A 23,272-nucleotide genomic window follows, 5' to 3' on the forward strand; every position below is an offset into this window, starting at 1 on the left:
CCTAGCTACAGAACCAAGCTGTTGGACCTAGCTACAGGACCTAGCTACAGGACCTAGCTACGAGACCGAGCTACAAGACCTAGCTAGGGGATCTAGCCACGGGACCTAGCTACGGGACTTAGCTACTTCCTAGTGGCGGTCAACGCTATGGCCGAGCTACAAGGCAAGGTAGTCAAACGGAGAGAAGAGCCAAAGTAACTTGGTTGACTGCAATGTTACCCGAGGTAAAGATATCAGCCGAGGTAAAGGTGTCAGCCACGGTAAAAAGAGCTTAGCAAGTGGATCGTAAGTGTTAGCTCGGTCTAGAGGAGCCTTGTAGTTAGCCCAGTCCGGAAGAGCTAGGTGGTTAGCTTGGTCACCTCGGTCGGCGCGGTAACAGTTAGCCTGGTCCAAAGGAGCCTTGCAGTTAGTCCGGTCCGAAAGAGCTTGGTGGTTAGCTCGGTCACCACGGTCGGCGCGGTAACAGTTAGCCCGGTCATACCATATTGAGCCAAAGTATGTTGAGCCTTCCTCAGAACCATGCTATGGGTTAGTTCGGTCCTAGCTCAGTATGGTTAGCATGATCTCAACAGCCTGGTTGGAGTATGTCGAACCGAGGTACACGCAGTGAAAAGAAGAGCCGAGCTAGGTGGAGCTCGGTCTAGTCTGCGGCTTTAGCATGGCCATGTTCTCCCGGTCGTATTGACATCCGACTTAGGTGAAACCATTTCACTTGGTTTAAGCAGTGAGGGGGGTGTTGAAAGATAAGCATTATCTTTCAGGAATGTGATTCCAAAGAGGACTCTATATGGAGGAGTAAGAGTCCCATTAGGATTGTGCCACGCGGAACCTATAAAAGCTCATAACATCACCTATGGAGAGGTAACACAACTTTGATTCCCGAACACACAGAGCTTTTTGTCTATTTGTCTATTTTGCTGACTTAGGCATCGGAGAGGTATCCGGCACACACCCGCCGGCCAGCTCACGTTTGTGTTTTCAGGAAGTAAAGCGACGACGTTTGGAGGAGTGCGGACTTGATCAACAGGATTATACGAGAAGGTTTATTTCTTTCCCGTACAGGTCAGTTTATAACCGAATATAGATTTCGGTCTGAAATATTACCGGGTAGGATCTCAGTCACGGGCCAACCGGTCAACACTGGATAGGGGTGTTTGCGGTTTGATTGCGGCTGGGAAACCTCTAATCCTCTAAATTGACAGATTGACGGATGGAGACGAATCGGTTTGACAGTTTAAACTTTTATAAATTTTGAACATAATACAACAACTTATCAACATTTTTTTTTATAACAATTTAACTCAACATAACTAAAAGATTATCAAGTAAATTGTCAAATATCAATAATAAATACATATAAAAAAAAATATGTATTATCAAAATTATTTCGTTACTTTTTTTTTATATTCAAAAATTATTTAATTTGATTTTTTTTTTAAATGAATAAAATAAGCCTTATATTTTCCACACAAAATACTAAATATTAACACTTGTCATTTGATAAAAGGATTTTCAAATTAAAAACACAATAGAATATTTAAACTCTTTTTCAATTGAAAATACAAACAAAATATCTAAACAAATTAAAAATACAAAATTTTATAAATTAATAGGGGTGCTAGTGGTTTGGCGGTTCGGTTTGCGGCCAAAATAACCTCAAATCTGCCATTCGTCCAAAACTAGGCGTATTGAAAAAAATCAATGCACAACTGTCTGCTCGTCATCACGTATCCGTCCAAAATGTGGCGGATCAATTCGGTTCGGTCGGTTTAGACGGATCAAAATATCCGCTGCTCACTCCTAGTGTGAAATGACCTTGGCTATGGTGTTACAATTATTTTTAGTATTGTATTAGTTGTCTTTATATCTTGTCAGTATTTAAATTTAAAGAGAAAAAAAAATCTGTTGTAACTATTTTCTATTTTGTAAATTTATGCAAATTTGTATTTTAACTTATATATTTTTGGAAGATTATTTATGTAAGTACGTAAATAACTAACTAGGTCTAGCCTAGGTGGCTACCATCCTAAAGGCTTAGTCCCTAAGGAGAAATCATGGGTTCCATTCTCTCTAAGAGGGAGTCGAATTAGGAGGCAAGCACTTAATACTTTGTAAGGATTGGCAAGCTAACTCTTATAGATACTAATATAACAAATTAACAATTAACTTTCATCGACCTAAAAATAAAGAAAATATGTAAAAACTAACGTAATTTTATAAAATTACAAATGGTATCCATTGCACACCCGGAGTATTTCCCAAATAATAGAGCCTATTCCTTTAAATGAAGATCACCCATTGCCTTAACCAATCAAAAAAATCAAAAAAGAATTCAAGCACATGTTTTTCTACCCTTACCTATAATACAACAACGTAAGTTCTACTCATTTCTCCAAAAAAAAAATTTATTAAAAAAACAAAACAAAACAAAAAACATGTGGCGAACTAGGAAAGAAGACAGTTTTACCGAGACAACTACCACTTCAACTCCTCCATGGAAGGCAGCTCAAACAACAATCTGTCGAAGTCCACAGTTCGCAAATCTTTTGACAAAATTGAAACACCGTCGCCTTTGCCTCTGCTGCCACTACAATTGTTTCTCTTTTGGGCTGCAAAAGAACCATCTTCCACCGATGCAACGGCAGAGTTCTTACCTGTAAGGCTCTGTACCACAGATTTGAAGCTCAATTGATCGGTTTCCACGTACTGGGTATTGATATAAACCACTTTCACAGGCGCATGAGTAGAAGAAACCGCCATGGAAGAAACTAACTTCACTGTTACAGTGATGATCTTTGCTTTCTTTAATAGATTGCTTGTGTTTGTTTGTGTGTGTATCTTCAATATATAATTTGTAATGGACTTGAATTTGAAGTGAGTGTGTGGTTTATATATATATATATATATATTATATGTGTGTGTGCGCGCTTGATTAAGGAAGACAAAAGGTGGGGTTTGGACAGCTAGGGGGATGGACCAGTTGACTGGGAATGAGGCAGTCTAGGAGGACCAAAAGTCTTCGAGTCAAAGCAGGCACGCAGTCTATGAATATTAAGCAAGCATTCTTGTGACCAAAATTATGCAACTTGATTCTAAAATAAAATTCAAGTGGCATGTGGTAACCCAGTTTGAATTGTTCAAACGTTGGATATACAAAAATTGGCTCAAAGTTATGAAATATTTATTAAAAGTCTAGATTCAAAGGAAGGCTTTTAAATTTGACATTCATTTCTTATTAAAAAGATTTTTAGAACTTTTATGAAAAAAAAAATTGTATTTAAATAGGAATAAACTCAAAATAATTGTACTTTACAGTTGTGCCATGGAACATCACTTTTATTTGCATTGGACACACTTGCTTGTATCTCTAGAAAAATATTATTATTTTGAATTGTTCTTATTTGAATGTAATTTTTTTACTTTTTATGCACCGAATAAAATCAAAAAAGATTAGTATATCTTTTTAATATTTAAAAAAAATTAGTCAAATATATACATGAAATTCAAATTTTTCAAATTTGATCTTGCAGGAAGAAATTCAAGACAACTCAAAGTCAAAACAAATATTGCATTAACTGATGCCATAAACACTTTCCAAAATGTTTTTCTGCTTTTTTCTTTTTAATGTAAGGAAGCCAGAGGGTTTAAGTAGAGGTCAACGTGTCCTGTTTGAGTCCTGTGATTTTGAGTTTGTATTAGAATTACTCTAACATTACGGATGTGTTTGGCAACATTTACGTTTTCAGTTTATATTTACAAAAATTTTATAAATTGGTTTTTGTTTATTTTTTGTTTATTTTTAAAAAAACATAAATTACAAACGCATTTGGTAATTGACAAAATGTTTAAAAAAATTTAAAAATGAAAAAAAGAGTGAGAAATGGCAAGTGGTAACAATTGGCGGTGGAAGACGGTGGTGGAAAGTGGTGACGGCGGGTGGGTGGTGGTGGTGGGTGGGTGGGTGACGGTGGCGGGTGGTGGGAGGTGGTGGTGGCGGGTGGTGGTGGCAGGTGGTAGGTGGTGGTGGGTGGTGATGGTGGGTGGGTGGGTGGGTGACGGTGGCGGGTGGTGGGTGGTAGCAAGTGGGTGGCGGATGGCGGATGGCGGATGGCGGGTGGGGGTGGGGGTGGGTGGTAGGAGGTAGGTGGCTGGTGGTGGTGGTGGGTGGGTGGGTGGGTGACGGTGGCAGGTGGTAACGAGTGAGTGGTGGTGGTGGTGGTGGTAGGTGGTGGTGGTGGTAGGTGGTGGGTGGTGGTAGCAGGTGGATGGTGGGTGATGGTGGTGGTGGTGGTGGTGGTGGTGGTGGTGGTGGTAGTGGTGGTGGTGGGTGGTGGTGGCGGGTGGGTGGCAGGTGGCTGGTGGTGGTAGGTGGCAGGTGGTGGATGGTCGTGGCAGGTGGGTGGTGAGTGGTGGCGGCAGCGGCAAGTAGGTGGCGAGCGGCGGATGGTAGTGGCGAGTGGTGGGTGGTGGCGGGTGGATGGGTGGTGGGTGGTGGTGGTGGTGGCGGGTGGATGGCTGGTGGGTGGTGGTGGTGGTGGCGAGGGGTAGGTGATGGTGGCCAGTGGGTGGGTGGTGGGTGGTGGGTGGTGAGTGGTGGTAGCAGGTGGTGGTGGGGGGTGGGTGGTGGTGACAGAAGACGATGGTGGAAAATGGTGGCGAGTGGTGGCTAGTGTTGGATAATAATAAAAAAAAAAAAAAAAAAAAAAAAAAAAAAAAAACTCAAAACTCAAAACGGAAACACATTTTTTGTGTTTTCATTTTTTGGCCAAATTTATAAACTGAGACCACTGATTTATAAATCAAAAATTTTACCAAACAAGTTTTTATTTGAGTTTTTAAAATTTTTGTAAATATAAACAGAAAACTGAAAATGTAAGTGTTACCAAACGGCACCTACACAACTAGTTTATTATGTCATATTATGGTGTGTCATATTCACTTGTCATGTGAATTTTTTGTATTAAAAAATTAAAAAAAAAAAATTATAAGTTAAATTTAATGAAACTAATTGCTATTGAACATTCGTTTGGGATGTGAATTGACTTTTTATCTATTTTAGCCTGAAACTAAAAAAATTCATTTGGGATGGGCGCTTTTGGCTTTTTTGACTTTTTTTAGAGAAAAAATGAAATGATTATGGCTTGGGTGTGATATTTTAACTTATTGACTTTTTAGCCTATTTTGTCTTTTTGTAGCTCACATAGCCAAAAAAAAAAAAGTCCATGCCAAACATAGCATGAATGAAATTATTTATATGAATGTTTAATTTTAACTCAATTTTATTTTCCTAATTTACAAAAACTATATCATATTACTATATATATTTTTTTAGTATATTAACTCTAAAGTATTAGAAAAATACATTATCTTTAATTTTTTTTTTTAAATCTATATTAGCCTTGAAATCTTTTTTTACATACTTTTTAATGGGTTGGATAAAATTACATAAGGGATTCAAATATGTCATGTCACTCCTCAGTATAAATAATATTAAAATATATAGAGGGTGTAAATTCGGCCAGTCTGGCCCAACCCAACCCATGTCGGACCGCCCGAGCTCTCACAAAAAATTTGGGTCAACTCGGGCCGGTTTGCATGTTAGAAAATTAGGCCCAGGCCTAGGGGTATTTGGGCCTTAGGCGAGCCGACGGGCCGAGCTTCGGGCTAGGTCGATGCTTGGGCCGTGCCTCGACGAGCCTGAATATTTTTATTTATTTATTCTATTTTTTTCATCAAAATTTTATTCTTTTCCACTAAATATGACACTGGGTCTTAGGCAGGCTGAGTCTCAAGCCAAGCTTTGAGTGGGCCTTGAACGGACCGATGGGCTGAGACACAGGCGAGCCGAGACCATGGCCCATGGGTCGGGCTTCAAAATGATGGCCCCAGGCTAGGCTTGGGCCCAAGCCTAACTGGGCCGGGCCTATCCCGAGCTACAAGCGGGTTTCAGGCAGCCCACGGGCCGTGGGCCAAATTTACACCTCATATCAACTTGTGTTATGTAGGTTCAACATTAACCTTATCTATTTAATATTCGTGTTATTGTGTTATTGGGTTATTAGGTCATGATATAATGAGCCATCGTTCTACCTATGATCTCATTTATTTGTCAATTTTTTAGGTTTTGCTAATAACAACATTGAGGACTGTCAGTAAAAATCACATAATATTAACACTGACCTTAATTAGTAGTCCGAATACATATTTACAATATTTTTTTACATATTTTATATACATTTTTCAATACTGACAATGACCTTAATGACTATTGTTAATATTTCGCTTTATTTTTATTTTTATTTCAGTTGATTCAACTTATAAGTTGCCATCATTCCACTCAAATATTTATATAAGTCCTTTTCGGATCCATAGAAATAAGTTTACATATAAATAAATCAGCGGTAGAATATCGGTATGCATCTTTTGGCTTATGATGTAATTATTTACACATTTCCATGCTTCTTGCAATTATTTCTTATTTCTCACCCTTTTATATTAATTTTTTTGGTCTTACCTTTTATTTGTAGGGAAAAATTAGCTATACATCATTAACCAATTTTTTTTTATGACTTCGAGTCACACTTAAGGGTTGTTTGGGGTGTCCTAAATAAATATACTTTTTATCTTTTTAGACTAAAAAATTGAGGAAAAAAATATGGATGTTTGGGTTAACTTTTTGACTTTTTATAAAAAAAAAAATAGGCCATATTGTGGACTTGTAATCCATAAGGTCCTGAATGTTTTCTTAGTGACTAGGTGGTCCCTTAATTTATTTGTTGACAGTTTTGCCACTACTAATATTATTGATTGACATTTGGTGTGGGTTTGTATGAGATACGGTGAATGGGTGTTTGTATGTCACGCTGATCGAAAAAGCACACTAATACTTTTTTTAATTTAGTAAGTGTGTAACACTCAAAACATGAGACGTAGGTTGTGACGTGAACACAAGTATTTTCACACATTTTTTGTTGTTTTTTTTTTTTTTTTTGTGATGTGGGTTGTGACCTGAACACAAGTAATTCGACACTTTTTTTTTTTTGTGACGTGGGTTGTGACGTGAACACAAATAATTTGACACATTTTTTTTTTCCGACGTGGATTGTGTCACGTTTCGACTTTCCCACAGTTTGACCCTTTGTTTTCCAATTGCCATTTGTGAATTAATGTATTAAAAAATTGTAGAAATTAATGTGTAGGGGAAAATTAGAATTAGGAATTGTGCAGCCGTAATTTTTGACTTTTAGGCCATGTTTGTTTGGACGGACTGGATTAGCATTCCCATGACTAATAGTCCTACGACTACGAATCCGTTGGATTATGTATCTTATCTTAACTAATAGTCAAGTTTAAAATAATTAGTCCGTACTTCAATTGTTTAACCAAACATCGGATTAATAATTTTATTGGACTATTAGTCTAATCCCAAGCTCATGTCCACCCAAACAAACATAGCCTTAGTGAATAGTGATAATTTTTTAATTTTTTGAATAACTTTTAATTTTTTACTTTTTTTCAACTTACTAAACTTTGTCTTAATATTTTGTAGCTAAAGTTCTTGACTATTGAAATTTTAAAGGTGTAAGTTCATTTTCTAAGTTTTTCTATTTTTATTATTTATTTAATTATTTTTGTCTACATTGTCCCTACATGTGTTGAAAGTGTAAGACCATTCGAGGAATTCATGCTGTAGCGATTGCCACAACCTACCGTCTCATGCAAAAACCAACCACCACAATAAGTTGAGTGAGAGGTACCACAATAAGTAGAGTGACAGGTTGTTGTTGTGACTTCGTTAAAAAACAAAACACAGGTTGTTGTCGTGACTAAATGCGCAGCACGTGTGCCGTGACACATGCGGCGTGTTTTTTGAATTTATTTTAATAATTTAAATTACTTATATTATAGATTTCGTTAAGTAAATTGTTTTTTAAAAAAAAAAATTTAAATTATTTGAACATCTATAACTCATAACAAAATCACATTTATATTTTATAAAAATAAACCTTTAGCATAATTTTAATAATTTTTTAAAAAATAATTAGGTCCCGATTATAAGGCTACGCATGTCCAATTATTCTCAATTTTTATATAGATGACATGTTTGACTCACACTATAATATCAACCGTTCGAATTATCAAAAATACGTTTGAAATAAATCTGGTGAGTCGTAACAGCACCGGTGCTATCAAAGCACCTACCCTCTGTCCCAATAAAGTTAGGTTAAGTTTGGAAAGTTCAAAAAATAGTTAAAAAGTCAAAAAAATCATTAAAAAAAAAATCAAAAAGGCCAAAAAATTATACAAAAAAAATCCCAAAAAAAAAAATCATTTTGCTTTTTGCACTTTTTTTAAAAAGAAAAAAAATTAAAATATCATCCCAAATATACTAAGGTTGTGTTTGTTTAGTTTTAAAATCATGATTTGATAATAGAGTTGTATTTTGAATTTGTGAGTTGTTGAATCATGATTTGAAAAGAGAAATTTTGTTTAATTATGAGTTTTGAATTGAATTTTGAATTAAATTTTGAATTTTTTGACATGAGTTTTGAAATAAGAAAAGTTGTTTGATTATGAATTTTAAAAAGAGTTTTTAAAACTTAATTCAAAAACATATAACTCATAACCAAACACACAATTCAAAACTTTATTGAATATTCTATTCAAAACTCATAACCAAATTCTTTTTTAAATTCAATTCAAAAAAATAATTATTGAAAAAAATAATTTGTTTATTTAAAAAATTCAAAAAGTTCTGAAATCATTTTTTTATTTCAAATATTAAAAAATATATATATTATTTTTTGTCAAAAAAAATTCTCAGCTAGTGTTTTAAAATTACTTTTGATTGGAATTTTTTTTAATTGTTTTGTTTAAAAATGTTTTTTATTTTTTAAAAATTACTGTGACAAATTAATTTTTATTTAATTTTTTTTGTTAATTTCAAATAAATGGCCAAATAATTTGTCATTTTGGTCTTAAAAAAATTATTTTTATATTTTAAAAATATCAAAAACAAATATATAACTTTTTTTTTCAAATAACAAGTGGCAATTGCAAAAAATAAAATAAAAGTACTATTCCGGTCAACCGGTCAGGCATTGGGAGGATGTTCGGACGGACAACTAGGTAGACCCAAAAATGCAAAAACTCTCTGATTTACCAAACATGTTTTCAAATATGTTTTGAAATGTGATTTGGAATCATATTTTGAAAACTATAATCAAACAAAGGGTTGGAATATGTGCGTGGAATCATAATTTGAGACCCAAACCAAACAAAGCCAAAAATATATATATCTTATATTTTAGCCAAAAATAATAAAAAATTAATAAAATAGCCTACTCCTAAACCAACACTTAGGCCCTGTTTGTTTGCAGGATATGGAGACTGGGATTGGATATGATATCCAATGGGACCCACATATCCCATGTTTGCAAATTTTGTTTGAAAGGGATATAATATACCTTTGGATTGTATATCTCCCAAATTTGGATGATATACAATCCCAGCCCCCCCATGTTATATCATATCCCTTCATCTGGGATATGAGTTCAAAAGTCCAATATACCCTCGTCTATCTTATATACACAGACTAGGGCTCAGATGCAGCTCATATACATCCAGCAGAAGAGAAAAAGGCTCTAGTTTACATCGTGTAGATCTGCGAAATTTTGTGGCTGATTTCCGTTGGCAAGACTTCATTCCGGTGATTATCATCTTTTCCCTCTACCTTGCTTTCTTTTTTTTTTTTGATTTTCTGGTTTTAGGTTTTGTTTGTACGATTTCTAACAAAAATCGATTGGAATAAACCCACTGTTTTTTGGAACAAAAAATTGTAAAGAAGAGGGCCAGAAACTTGTGAAAGTTTCAATCTAAACTGATTTTTGGAACTTTGATTTCTAAACCCACTGATTTCTAAACCCACTGATTTCTAAATTTATTTTTTGAACTTTGATTTCTAAACCCACTGAGACAACAGAAATTTTTTAAACTGATTTGTAAACCCATTGATTAGGAACTTTTCAAACTTTTTGGCTCTTTTTCGAATAAATCCACTGTTTTTTGGAATTTTTTGTTCAATCTAAAGAGGGCTTTGTTTGTTTTGTAATCAAATTCGAGGGCTTTGTTTGTTTTGTAAACCCACTGAGATAACATAAGAGGGCTTTGTTTGTTTTGCAATCAAATTCGATTCAATTAGTAAAAACCTTGTCTCTGTTTCATTGTTTTATATGAACCAGATTTATATCTCTGTTTTATTTTATTTTATTTTATTTTTTTGGGGCTTTGATTCAAGCAATAAAAATTTATTTGTTTTGTATGTAAAGCCTAGGAATTTGATTGAATCAAACTCTTGACATTAAAAAAAATAAAAATAAATAAATAATCTATGAAGAGTTTGATTTTTTTACATAATTAGATTTTTATATATTGGAAAAGATAGTTTAAAGATAATCTGATTTTATATCCAGATTTTATATAATGAAGTTCTGTTCTGAAGGCAGTTGGGAATTTAGGTGACGCTGATAAAGGCAAAGAAGTTCACGAGTGTGTCTCCGAATTGGGTATGGGTGTAGTCAAGAAGCTTTGGAATTGTATGTTAAAATGTGTGAAAACAATGTAAAATCTGATGTTTACACTTATTGTAGCGTGTTTAATACAATTGAAGATTTAAAATGTTTAAAGTTTGGGAGGGAAGTTCATGGGAAGATTTTGAAGTCAGGGAATGATTTAGTTTACATAATTAGTTTATATCCAGATTTAAAATGTTTAGTGTGTTTGCTGTAGGCTAATGACATATATCTATCTATATATTATAATATTAGTATTGCTATTCCTCCTCAGGCACATGTGTAGTGCCTATTTTGCATAGTTATTAGGAGGATTAGAAATATTTTGACAGACTAACTGGTTTACATCCCCTAGAAATGGCTTTTGTACCTAGTTTCAATCTAATTGTTGGGGTTGTAAGTAAGCTGAAGTATGCTTAATATTAGTATTGCTTTATTTTGTTGGAATGATGCTTAATATATTAAGTTGAAGGTTATCTATTGTAAAAAAATGTTATCATTTACTTAGAATGAATGAAGGTTATTTTTAATTATAATGGCTTGGATTATTTTATAAGAATAATGATGTGTGATGAATGAATGAATAAAGATGTTATTTTTTTTCATTCAATGATTATTTTGTAAGATAAATTTTTTTAGAATGATTATTAGTTTTTTTTTGGGGGGTAAAATTATTGAATTTAATATAATATAAAATTTTTTATCAGTGGACATTAGTTTAATATAATTTTTTTTTTGTTTTGAAAAATTATTGAATTTAATACGAATATTTAATTTGTTCAAATAAAAAATAATATGAATTTTTAATTTGTTGATTTACATTAGTTTTTCCTAATTTGAACAATTTGGTTTTGATGGACATAAGGGCAATATGGGTATTTAAAATATATTATGAGGGTAATTTTGGAAATTACTTGTTTATATCCCACAATATATTTTATAAAACAAACATGGATAACATATATCCGGTCTTATATACCAAGTCAACAAACATGATTTGGGGGATATACTATCCAATACATCTATCCTATTCATTACATATCCTGACTATATCCCACATCATATTATATCCTCTATTTTATATCCGGTGAAACAAACGGAGCCTTAATCTCTGTAACACCTCTTAGATTCCTCATTTGTGATCTTTCCTTCCTTTCTTTTTCTGCTTTTCGTTTTCCTTTCTCTTGGCTGAATTTGGTTAGATAGATAATAAAGTGAAAGAAAAAAAAAAATTATGTGTTTGTTTAGATAGAAAGTCTTAAAACGTAATGGAAATATGTACAACTCATAAGGGAAATTTATTTTTCCTACAAATCTTGACAAAATTTGTTTATTTATATATTTATTTATTTTACCTATGTTTCTCTCCACAATTGTTTATTTTACCTTCTTATTGATTGGATTAAATCTGATCGACAATTGTTTATATCGGAGTCAGGACCCATAAATACTGTGTTGCCCTATAGAGCGCCTTTTTTCACTTTCAAAAAAAAAAAAACAGCATAAAAGTGTTTTTATTATTTTATTTGAAGATGTGAGAAAAAAGAGACAAACCTGTCTTAGTAGTTTTCCCCTCGGGCCGTGGCAATATCATCCCCACTTTCGCAACCACCAAGTAAACTTTGTCTTGGTTTAGCCATTAATTTTCACTGTGAAATTTGTTTGTGTTAACAACTACCAAATTTCATTACACTATATTTAGTTGGGGTATTTGAGAACAGATTTCAAACAAGAAAAGGGAAATAGTGTGTGAAAATAGGTGAAATGTAAATATATTTTATTCACATTTTACTTACTTTTTCTTTTTTTCTTTTCAAATCTCTTATCAAATTCTCTAACTAAATACAACATAAATAAATTGAAATTTTCATTTATAGAATTTTCTCTTAGAAACTTGTGTTTCTACCTTTTTGGTAACTGTAAGAAATAATGGGTTCCATTATGCAGAAAAACACTCACGGATTACGATCCCAGAACTTGAATTATGAGCCATGCCACTAGAGATAGGGCCGAGCAAGAAATCTATAAAATTCGTAATTCGATCCTGTTTAATCTAATCTGGTAAGTTTGGATTGATTTTTTTGAATCCGTGGTTCGGTTCTAGATTGAAAAATTAAAAATCCGTAGTCCACAGATTGGTTCCGAATTGAACCCCACAGTTCCGAATTGGAACCGATTCGGATTATATATAAATTATATTTGTATTATATACCCTTCCACATAATATCTTCTCTTATTTCATATAAAACCTAAGCCCAAACCTAAACCTGCATTGTATCTTCTTTTATTGTTTTTATTTGTTGGTTTTTAGTTTTAATATGTAATGGTCTAAATACTTATGTGAAACCAGTTTTTTTATGATTGTTTAAATTCTAGAACAGTATGTCGCTATTATAGAAAGACATGTCAATAATATAGAACTAATATAATGCTATGTTTATATTTTTATGAAATTAAAATGTTTTATATATATTTTTTTTGTTATTTAATTATGTGAATCTGTGGTCCTAAACCGATCCAATCCGTGTTTAAATGGATTGGTTCAGATTGGTTCCATAATTTAAACAGATTAGATTGGTTCAAATTATTCAAGAACCGTAGATAACGGATTGGTTCTAGTTTTATCCTAATCCAGACCAATCCGGACCATGCTCACCTCTAAGTAAAGAGGGTACTAGAGTCTCCCTTGGAAAGCACATACTCCAAATTCCAAGGTACAAAAATGGTGACCTTAGAGAGATGAATAGAGAAATAATTCTAAGAGATATCATCCGAGTAAAACACATACCATGTTCTGCTTCTTTCTATATTTGATATATAGAGATATGATTTGTAGATAGGGATGTAAACTTCTACAATCTTTGAAACTCTTAAAGGTAATTCAATAATTATCTTATTTAATCATTAATTCAAACTCTAAAAGATAATACAATAATTATTGTATTAATTATATGATATATGATAAAAATCCTGTAACCTGTATGGACACTCTATAGGTTATAGATCGAGTCAGATTCGATCCAATTCCCAACATCTCTCACTCGTCTAGATCTGGTATCATTTCTCAATCTCTCATTCAATCCACTCTTTATAAGGAAAAATAGAATGTGCAACCTGACGAAAAGGAATAAGATAGGAGTACTATATTAAGTCACCATCATACTAACATAGCACATCACTCAAAATATCTCGCTATTAGCAAAAAATCTGGTCTGGGCCAAATCGACAGGGGTGATTCGACAGAGAAGCCAAACTTTTACAAACAACAACAAATCAAGCAATTGTGGTCTGAACATTCTATGCCTTGACAGATTCAAGGACTTCTTTCGAGGCTGTTGTACGGGGGCGAAATATCCTCTGCTTTCCGTACTCCTTGTACTCCAAGCTTCTCTTGACGGCGTCTACCTGGTAACACAAAAACGGTGAGCTGCCCAGCGGTGGTGTGCCGGATAGACCCTCCGACGATCAAGTCAGTCCACTTGAGGAAGGAGAAGACAGATAGAGAGAGAGTATTTTCTTTTGGGGGAGAAGTTGCATACCTCTAACGTTCGTCTTCCTCCCTCTTTCAAGGCTGGCCATGCAGCCTCAAGATTATGCACGCACTACCTCTGCTATCCTTCCCAGGACAGGTGGTTGTACTCACCTCTCACCACCTTACGCGTGTAAAGGCTTAGTCCCCCCTCCAGTACACGCAGAACTGTCCAACAGTATTGGTGCGTGGGTGGAGTAGATGTCCTCCCCATCACGCCATTGGCCCAGCTGGCACACTTAACCGGAGTACCACGACCAGCTGGTTCCCTGTGGAGAATTGCCTCCTCGAACACATAACCGAGCTAATGAACGCCGACCTGCCCCTTGGCAAAGGGGCCAAAATGCTATGCTCATGGCCGGGCTGTTTATGATCGGTCCCAACCGACTGAATGGCCATAAAGCACGCTGGACTTCCACCGTTCTTCATTAAGCCCGTCAATCTCGGCCGATCGGTTAAGCGCATGCCGACGCTAATCGCATCTCAAGTCCGGTCCGGACCGCTCTTAGCTTTGTCGTCAAACACTGCTGCGCGCTCGGCATTGTTACAGCTCGGCCAGGCATTGGTTCGTGCCTGGCCGATCGACCTCTTCAGCCGTATAAGTCAGGCCGCTGGCCGAGCAAGATAGGAGTCTGCTCGGCGGTGTGCGGTTCGTCATGATCGCCGTTATCGTAGCTCGACCGTACTAACACGCAAATCTCCCCTCTCAGCTGTGATGCGAAGAAACAAGAAGGAATAAACTGAAAATCAATTGTTGAACAAACAAACTTGGATTTTAATCAATAAAATTAAACATCCAGTTCAATGTACATGAAAATCGATAGAGAATTCTTAGTTACAGAAACTGAACTACAGATAGACTACTCCTAAGTAACAACTAACTAAGTTAAGTTACTCCTAATGCTATAAGGGTTGTAAATTTGTTTGAAGATCCTTTCGAACTTCAAATTCCCAGCTTTTATATTGCTGGTCTTCAAACTCCACTGCTGCTCTGCTGCCAAGTGTCCCATCATATAGCCAGCTACTTCCACTTCAATGCCCATGATCTTTGCAACTGCCAGTAATTGCTTCTCTATTGTAGCTTTTCTCCTTCTCGGAAACATGACGCGTATCCTATATGCCTTGCATGCTAACTTTATGGCTTGACGTCTGGGCCATGTTTGGCCACGTTCCACTTCATTACTAGACGAATCGACAGGAAAACTGCAACTGCCACGTCTGTCTCTTTAACTATTTCCTTTCTGTCACTTGCTCTGTATTCTAGGCTTCATATTCACTCATTTTTTACTTGTAAACTTGTGGAAACTCGTAGTCTTTAAACCTAGCATCCGCTGGACCAATTCTCTGCATTTGTTACATACAATCGACAGAGAATATACAATTTTTAGTGTCAACAATGCCCCCTTCATTCAAAACAAAAAGGAGTTTTTGCCTTGAATGATTATTTAAAAGAAATAAAGTTGGACATTTAAATATTTGGGCTGTTTATCCATAATTTGTAATAAGGCCCAAATGTTAAAAATTAATCCAACATAATTTCCCAGAACTTCGAGTAAGCCCACTACAAGCTATTTGAATGCCAGAATTGAAAACATCATTCCATTATTCTCTAACTTTCTCTGCTATTTGCTTCTTTAACCCTCTGACTTCGAAAAACCCTTATGCTCACACTCTCTAATGGCGCCCAAACGAGATCCGGTCAAAGGAAAGAAACAAACTGAGTCATCAGCTGTACAATGCTTTCCAATCGATTTTCAGCAGCTACTGCGCCAAAACATCTTTAACAGCTGCATTATCCCACACCATGGCAACTTTGCAGAAGGAGAACTGGGCCCTACTTTCAATTTAATCATTCCTGATGAGCTTACCCAGTACTATCCTATTGCAGACACTGAAACATTACTCTTCAACAAAGTAAAGCTGTCATGGAACCATTGGAATTCCAGCCCTAATCCTCTACGCACATGGCAAAGACCTAATCCAAACTGGAAACGATGGGTCCAATGAATGATGATATACGACATTGATCTCTGGAGAGCTTTTGGTATTTACGATGTCATCAGGTTATCAACTTTCTCTCTAGATATGGACAAATGGGCCATTAGTGCTGCTACATGTTTTTGGTCTTCATCATGTAATTCCCTCATTCTAAAATGTGGAATGATGTCACCTACTATTCTTGATGTTGTCCATTTGACTGGCCTCCCCTTTTTTGGTCAACATATCAGTGCCCTTTTAAACCCAAAAACACGTATCAAGTTGGACACTGACCTCAGTTATGGGAAATTTCAAACAAAGTACCAAAAATTTGGCATTGAACCCACAGATGAGGAAAGAACAGCTTTTTATTTACTATGGCTTTCCCAACATTTTCTTTGTGTTCCTGGTTTGAAAATCACTAAAGAATACCTAGCATTAGCCACTTGCATTCAGGAGGGTATAGAATTGGCTTTTGCCCCTTTTTTACTAGGCACCTTATACAGAGGTCTCTTTTCTTTAGTGGATAAAAAAATTGATCATAATGGTGGTGGTCCTTTCTGGCTCTTCCAAGCCTGGTTTTATGCTTATTTTCCTGAAATTAGGGCTACTACTCAAACTCCATTTATCCCCACATGCCAAAGCTATGCTGAATTTTTTATTTCCTTTAGACCAGCCACCTCTAATTCTTTCATTAAGGTGTTCACTTTTCTTTATGAACTACCTATCGATAGAGATCCTCAGCTTTTCATCCCTTTTCACCAACTTCACTACACCTCATCTAGCCTCACCTATGTCCATGATGATCCTTCTGTATTGGGTGATGAGTTGAGACAACAACAAAAGCATTTTTGGGCTCAAATCCTTACTCCAAGATACATTTTAGTGGGAGGGTCCCTTTCAACTAACAGAATTTCTAACTGCAGTTTTGAAAGCTATAACCCCTGTCAATGGGCTAAGCAAATGGGCCTCTATCAAACTGTTCATTGCCCATATTTTCATCCCACTATTCATGAGCAAGTTGGAGCTAGAATTCAATTCAATAATCAAACAGATGTGGAGGCCCTTCTAGCCCACAATCAAGAACTATTTGATCAATTCAGCTTCTATTACTGCAAAGTCACACCCTTTCTCTCTACAAGATTTAGAGACTGGTGGCTTTTTATGAGTGCAGTAATCTTTAATAAAGAAACTCAAATATGTCTTTGGAATGTGCATCCTGACAACAAAAAAGGAGTAACCATGAGCATTGGCAAACAGCTATGTTCTTCTTACTTTATATTTCTTGTTAAAATTTCTCTTTTGGGTGTATAACAGGATATATCTTTTCTATATATATGCAGCTGAGTCCCCAGTCAAAGCCATTCATTTGGCTATAGAAATGCATACTCCCACTATCCAGAAAAGAAAGCATAAGGGTAATCCCTTAAACACCACTAATGCTGAAGGTTTCACACCTTACAACCCAAGTGTGGAGACTGAACAAAGGGTTCAGATTAGAGAAGAAGAACTTCAAAAATTCTTTGCATCTCAATCACAACCAGAAGATGGTATTTCTCAACCAACATCGGAATGTGGTGCAACACGTGAGAGGAGATCTAAAAGAAGACAAGAGGAACCAGTTCCTCCACCATCTCCGACTGCACCAGCTTCTTCCTCTTCCAGTGGTGCAGCACTTGTAAGGAGACCTAAAAGAAAGCAAGAACAACCAGTTCCTTCACAAGCTCCTGCTGCACCAGCTTCTTCTTCTTCTAGTAGTTCATCTTCTCGTCCCATAATGGTATAAATCTTACTCAATCTGTCAATTTTGTTATCATTTTAAACATAATGACATTCTATTTTGCTTGTCTAACATTTTCCTCTTTCTCTTTCAGACATATCTTAAGTCATACAAAAAGAGAAGACTTGTTTCTTTGGCGACATCTTCTTCTTCTCATGAAGATATACCTGAAACTCATACCAACCTATCTCCTCCTCTTCCTGAGAATGAAGAACTGGCTGAGGCACAAGTTAATCCTCCTGAAAGCCAAACTAAATTGCCATAGTCTCCAAACCCCCTTGAGAAAGAACAAATTGATCAAAGGAGAGCCAGTTTAAGAAACTTGGCTCCTGAACTGGCTCAAATTTTGTCTGAAATTCCCCAAGAAGTGGCTTTAGGAGACCTAATGGCCTTTTCTCTTAGAGGGGTGCCACGTGGAACTGATGAAGTCATCATTTTTCCTGGTGTGGCCTCTTCTCCAGAAGAATCAGCAATTCCTGAACATGCTCAAGAAGATCCAGTTAATTCAGACCATGTCAGAGAAGCTCCAATTGACTTACCCACTAATTCTGACAACCACACATCTCCTATCGACAAAGATTCTCCTGTCCATGACCATGTTTTTGAGCCAGATGACAACCTTCTAAATGAAGTTGACAAAGCTGACATTGAGGTTTTAAATGATATATGAGAGTTCCTTAACCAACTATCATCACTTCCATTACTCAGTCATTTCCAACACAGGTAACATTTTCTTACCCATACACCTTATTCTTATTTATATATATATATATATATATATATATATTTAGATGTATACGGTTTAAAAACAATCCCCTTTCATTCTTTTATGCAAGACTGAGATACCTTTTCAAACATCATTGATTGCTGACATAGGGGTGCAGATTACACCAGCTCAAAGTCCCTCAAGAGAGATCTTGGGTACTTCTACCTCACCTCCTATTGTCACAGAGGTAATAATCTCTCATATCATTTTCCATATTCATTGTTCTTCATTTGTTAACTTTACTTTTTTATAACTACAGCCTGGAGTTATCTCCTCATCTTCCATTCAAGATTTACTTTTGGGAATTTTTGCTGTTCAAGAAACGGTTGCTAATTTGACTACTGAAGAAAAATTGAAGCAACTATCCAATGAAGAGAAAGAACTTATTGAACAATTTTTAATTTACTTGGTCAACCACTGGATGTCTTGGCTCTCTCTCAAACTACAATTTTGACTATATGTTTGGGAGCCATTGCACCACTGATGCCTCAACTTTTTGATTCAAACCAAGTGCAAATCTTTCAAACCTTCATTTCAGAGCTTCCTCAGCATTTAATGGCTATCAATCAATTTCAGATTGAGCCAAAAACTGTTGAGAATCAAGCTGAGCAAGTGAGGGAAGTAGTGCATGCTCTAACTGAAGCATCAGCTAGATCACAATCCCTCATTGCTCAATTTAACACTCTTACAGCAGAAGAAGCTCAATTGGCCCACGTGAGAGCCTAGAAAGCTGCCATCGAACAAGAGCAAGCCAACCTTTCTCAGCAAATTCCAAACCTTCTTGCTCAAGCAAAAAGTGGTCCACTAGCTTTCAATCAAGCCCAAACCAAACTTAGGCAAAATAAGCTAAAGCATCAGACTGCTCTTCAAGCTTGGAGTAGACTCTCAATGTATTTCCAAAGGGATTAGGCCAAATATAAAAAAAATATATATATATATTATTTGTCCTTCTGTACTTTTGATACAAGTTTAATGAAAATACTTATTACATTTGTTTTGACTTTATTCTTTCTGTCATTTATCTTTGTTTTCATGTGTATGAACTCATGCATTCCCACATGGTTGGATAATACTTCTTTAAATACTTGCCATTAATTATCCTTCTGTGTGGCTCACCTCTAAAGAAGCAAGATGATAGGCTTCTCCTCTAAGAACCTTATGTATTTTAAATGGTTCTTCCCAATTTGGAGACCATTTACCATATTCTGGGCTTTTAAATCCAACTGGTAAAATGGTTTTCCACACTAATTCTCCTTCAGAAAATAATTTACTCTTAACTTTTTTGTTATAACTTCTCTCAACTTTCTTTTTCTGAGCCACCAAATGATTAAAAGCCACAATTCTTTTTCCTTCTAAATCTTGCAACTCAATCGATAATGCCTCTGAATATTCATCCATAGGAATATCCAAATGCTCGGCCAGTCGATTGGATCTTACTGTCACTTCCAAAGGTAATACAACATCATGCCCATAAACCAACTCATATGGAGTTGTACCTGTACTATTCTTTTTGGAATTTCTATAAGCCCAAAGCACTTCTAACAAGAGATTATGCCAATCTCTAGGATTGTCTTCAATCATTTTCTCTAAAGTATTTTTGACAATCTTGTTTGTTGCCTCAGCTTGTCCATTTGCCTGGGCATAATATGGTGAAGAGTTTAATATCTGAATGTCGTATTCTTTGGCAAACTCTTTAATTTCATCCCTATTGAACACTGTACCTTGATCGACAGTGATAGATTGGGGTAAACCAAACCTATGTATCAAATTCTTTTTCAAGAACTCAATAACTTGGACCTGTGTCACCACTTTTAAAGGTATTGCCTCTACCCGTTTAGTAAAATAGTCAGTGGCTACCAATAAGTAAGAATGTGCCTTAGAAGATGCTGGGAAAATTTACCCAATTAAATCCATTTCCCATCCTCTAAAAGGCCAAGGTTTAACCACTAAATGCAGGCTGGTAGCTGGTACCCTTTGAATATTGCCATGCTTCTGGCAACTCTGACATCCTTTTGCATACATTATGCAATCTTTTGTAATGGATGGCCAAAAATAACCATACCTGTTAATCAGCCATCTCATTTTATCACCAGCTTGATGGGCCCCACAAATTCTTTCATGTGCTTCAGCCATAGCTTTCATTTGGTCTAATTTACCAATACAAAGCAGAGTCAAACCATCGTAAGCCTTTCTAAACAAATCATCTCCCATGACAACATAGTTTAGGGCTTGAAAACTCACCTGCCTACAGCTTTTTTCACTAGGATTCGATAGGTACTTTATTAAAGGGAATCTCCAATCTTCTTCTGTCACATCCAAAGTGAGAATAGGAAGGAAATTCCTACACCTATTTTTAAGTGCAGAAAAGTTTCTTTTTTGAATTTGAATCACCCTTTCCTGAGCTCCTTTAGGTATTTTTAGTCCAGAAGCTGCTTAAGCCATCTCATTAGCCTCTTTATTCTCTAGTCTAAACCTATGTATGAATGTGATATGGTCAAAGAAACAAGTTAACCATTTGACCTCAGTTAAATACTCTTCTAGTGCACCACTGACATATTTGAACTCTCCCAAAACTTGTTTAATGACTAACTGGGAATCTCCAAAAACCTGGAGGCTTCTAATGCTAAATTCTATGGCCAATTCTAAACCAATTATCAAGGCTTCATATTCAGCTTGATTACAAGACTGTACATGTTGTGCTTTCAACTGATATGTAAATTGATACATTTGCTTATTTGGTGCAATCAACACAATACCTGCTCCAACTCCTTCATCTATTTTTGAACCATCAAACATCAATTTCCATGGTTCACTTTCCACCAAATTGACCTCATATAGGTCTAAATCGACAAAAGTGCCAGGGTGTTCCATCAAGAAGTCAGCCAAAGCTTGCCCCTTGACTGCTTTTTGTGGCACATATTTGAGACAATACTCAATTAATGCTAATATCCATTTACCCTATCTCCCCCTTAAAATTGGTTTAGAGAACATATATTTAATAACATTTGTTTGTACTATTACAAACACTTCTATTAGCAGCAAATAATGCCTCAATTTAATGGCTGCAAAATAAAGTGCCAAACACAATTTCTTAATAGAATTATATCTAGTTTCAGCGTCATTTAACCTTCTACTTAGGTAGTAAATGGCTTGTTCATGACCCATATCATTTTCTTGCGCCAATAAACAACCAATTGACAGGGTAGAAGTTGATATATACAATTTCAAAGGCTTTCCTACCACTGGTGGCATAAGCACTAGAGGGTTTGTCAAGTATTTTTTTAGCAAGTCAAAAGCTTCTTGATGGCACACTTCCCATTTAAACTCATGGTCTGCCTTAATTTTCACTAAAGGAGAGAATGGTAAAGTTTTCTTGGCCAAATTAGCTATGAATTTCCTCAAAAAATTTACTTTTCCAAGAAAACTTTACAACTTTTTCTTGTTGGGTGGAGGTCTTGCCCCCAAAATGACTTTGGCTTTATTAGCATCCACTTCTATTCCTTTGTGATGTACTAAAAAGCCTAAGAAATTTCCAGCAGATACCCCAAATGCACACTTTAAAGGGTTCATTTTGAGTTTGTATGTCCTCATTCTTTGAAATGTCTACTGCAAATGTTCTAGATGCTCATCAAAACTGTCAGATTTGATGGCTACATCATCTATATAAATTTCTAAATATTTTCCAATCAAATCATGGAAAATGAAGTTCATTGCCCTTTGATAAGTTGCTCATGCATTCTTCAATCCAAAAGGCATGACTACCCATTCAAATGTCCCTAAGGCACCAGGACATCTAAATGCTGTCTTATATGTATCCTCTGGGTTAATAAAGATCTGATTATACCCAGCATATCCATCCATAAAGGACAAAACCTTGGTCTTGGCTGTTGAATCAACTAACAGATCAGCCACTGGCATATGATATTCATCTTTAGGAGTTGCTAGATTCAAATTTCTAAAATTTATACACTCTTAACTTACCATTTTTCTTCATTACAGGGACAATATTAGACAGCCATTCAACATACCTGGCTGTTCTAATAAAACCTGCATTGAGTAACCTTTTGATCTCTTCCTTGACCAATAAGGTGACTTCATTAGTCATCCTTATTGGGGGTTTGTTTATGAGGAATAAAATTTCCTTTAATTGGGAGTCTATGCTCCACCAATGTTCTATCTAATCCGGAGATTTCTTCACAATTCCATGCAACCACATATTCAGAAAGCAAACTAACTAGTTTGCTCTTACATTCATTAGATAGATTAGCCTTTACATGGATGGGCCTCTTACAAGCCTTATTTCCTAAGTTATATTCCTCTAAAGAGTCTTGCACATCTACCTTGAGATCATCAAGTTTGGCAAGAGCTGCCTTTAGAGGTTCCAATTGCACCTCTTTATAACTCAGAGGGCTACTGTCGATTACACATTCCGCCCAAGAACAATTAGGCAAACACTTAGGGCTAAACTTACTTTCTAAAAAGAAATAAAAAAAAGCCTAGAAAAAGTAGATCTAATTACATCAGCTGTTTCATCCATCTTGTCTTCTTCTGTTACTTGCACTTGCATCACCCCTCATCTTCAGCAATTTCCTCTATCACAGGCCTTTTCTGCTTCTGCTTCAGGCTTGGTTTGGCCAATTCCTGGCTTA

At 35.8% G+C, this 23,272-nt stretch overlaps 2 protein-coding genes across 2 annotated transcripts; both read right to left on the minus strand.

Annotated features, from left to right (window-relative positions):
• Nucleotides 1–2,475: 2,475 nt before the first annotated feature.
• LOC114296778 (VQ motif-containing protein 10) lies at nt 2,476–2,760 on the minus strand. The gene has a single exon (XM_028241100.2). The coding sequence runs from the start codon at nt 2,758–2,760 to the stop codon at nt 2,476–2,478; it is 285 nt and encodes a 94-aa protein (XP_028096901.2).
• A 16,958-nt stretch (nt 2,761–19,718) lies between these two features.
• On the minus strand, nt 19,719–22,721 carry LOC145799602 (uncharacterized). Its single transcript, XM_082889202.1, has 6 exons — nt 22,652–22,721; nt 22,409–22,534; nt 21,380–21,523; nt 21,136–21,265; nt 20,686–20,970; nt 19,719–20,379 (listed from the first exon to the last, which is right to left on the minus strand). Exons 1-6 carry the CDS (start codon nt 22,719–22,721, stop codon nt 19,719–19,721), a joined length of 1,416 nt encoding a protein of 471 aa, XP_082745328.1.
• Nucleotides 22,722–23,272: the final 551 nt, after the last annotated feature.

Source organism: Camellia sinensis, chromosome 9, assembly GCF_055761805.1.
Source record: "Camellia sinensis isolate YWXY chromosome 9, ASM5576180v1, whole genome shotgun sequence".
Lineage (NCBI taxonomy): Eukaryota > Viridiplantae > Streptophyta > Magnoliopsida > Ericales > Theaceae > Camellia > Camellia sinensis.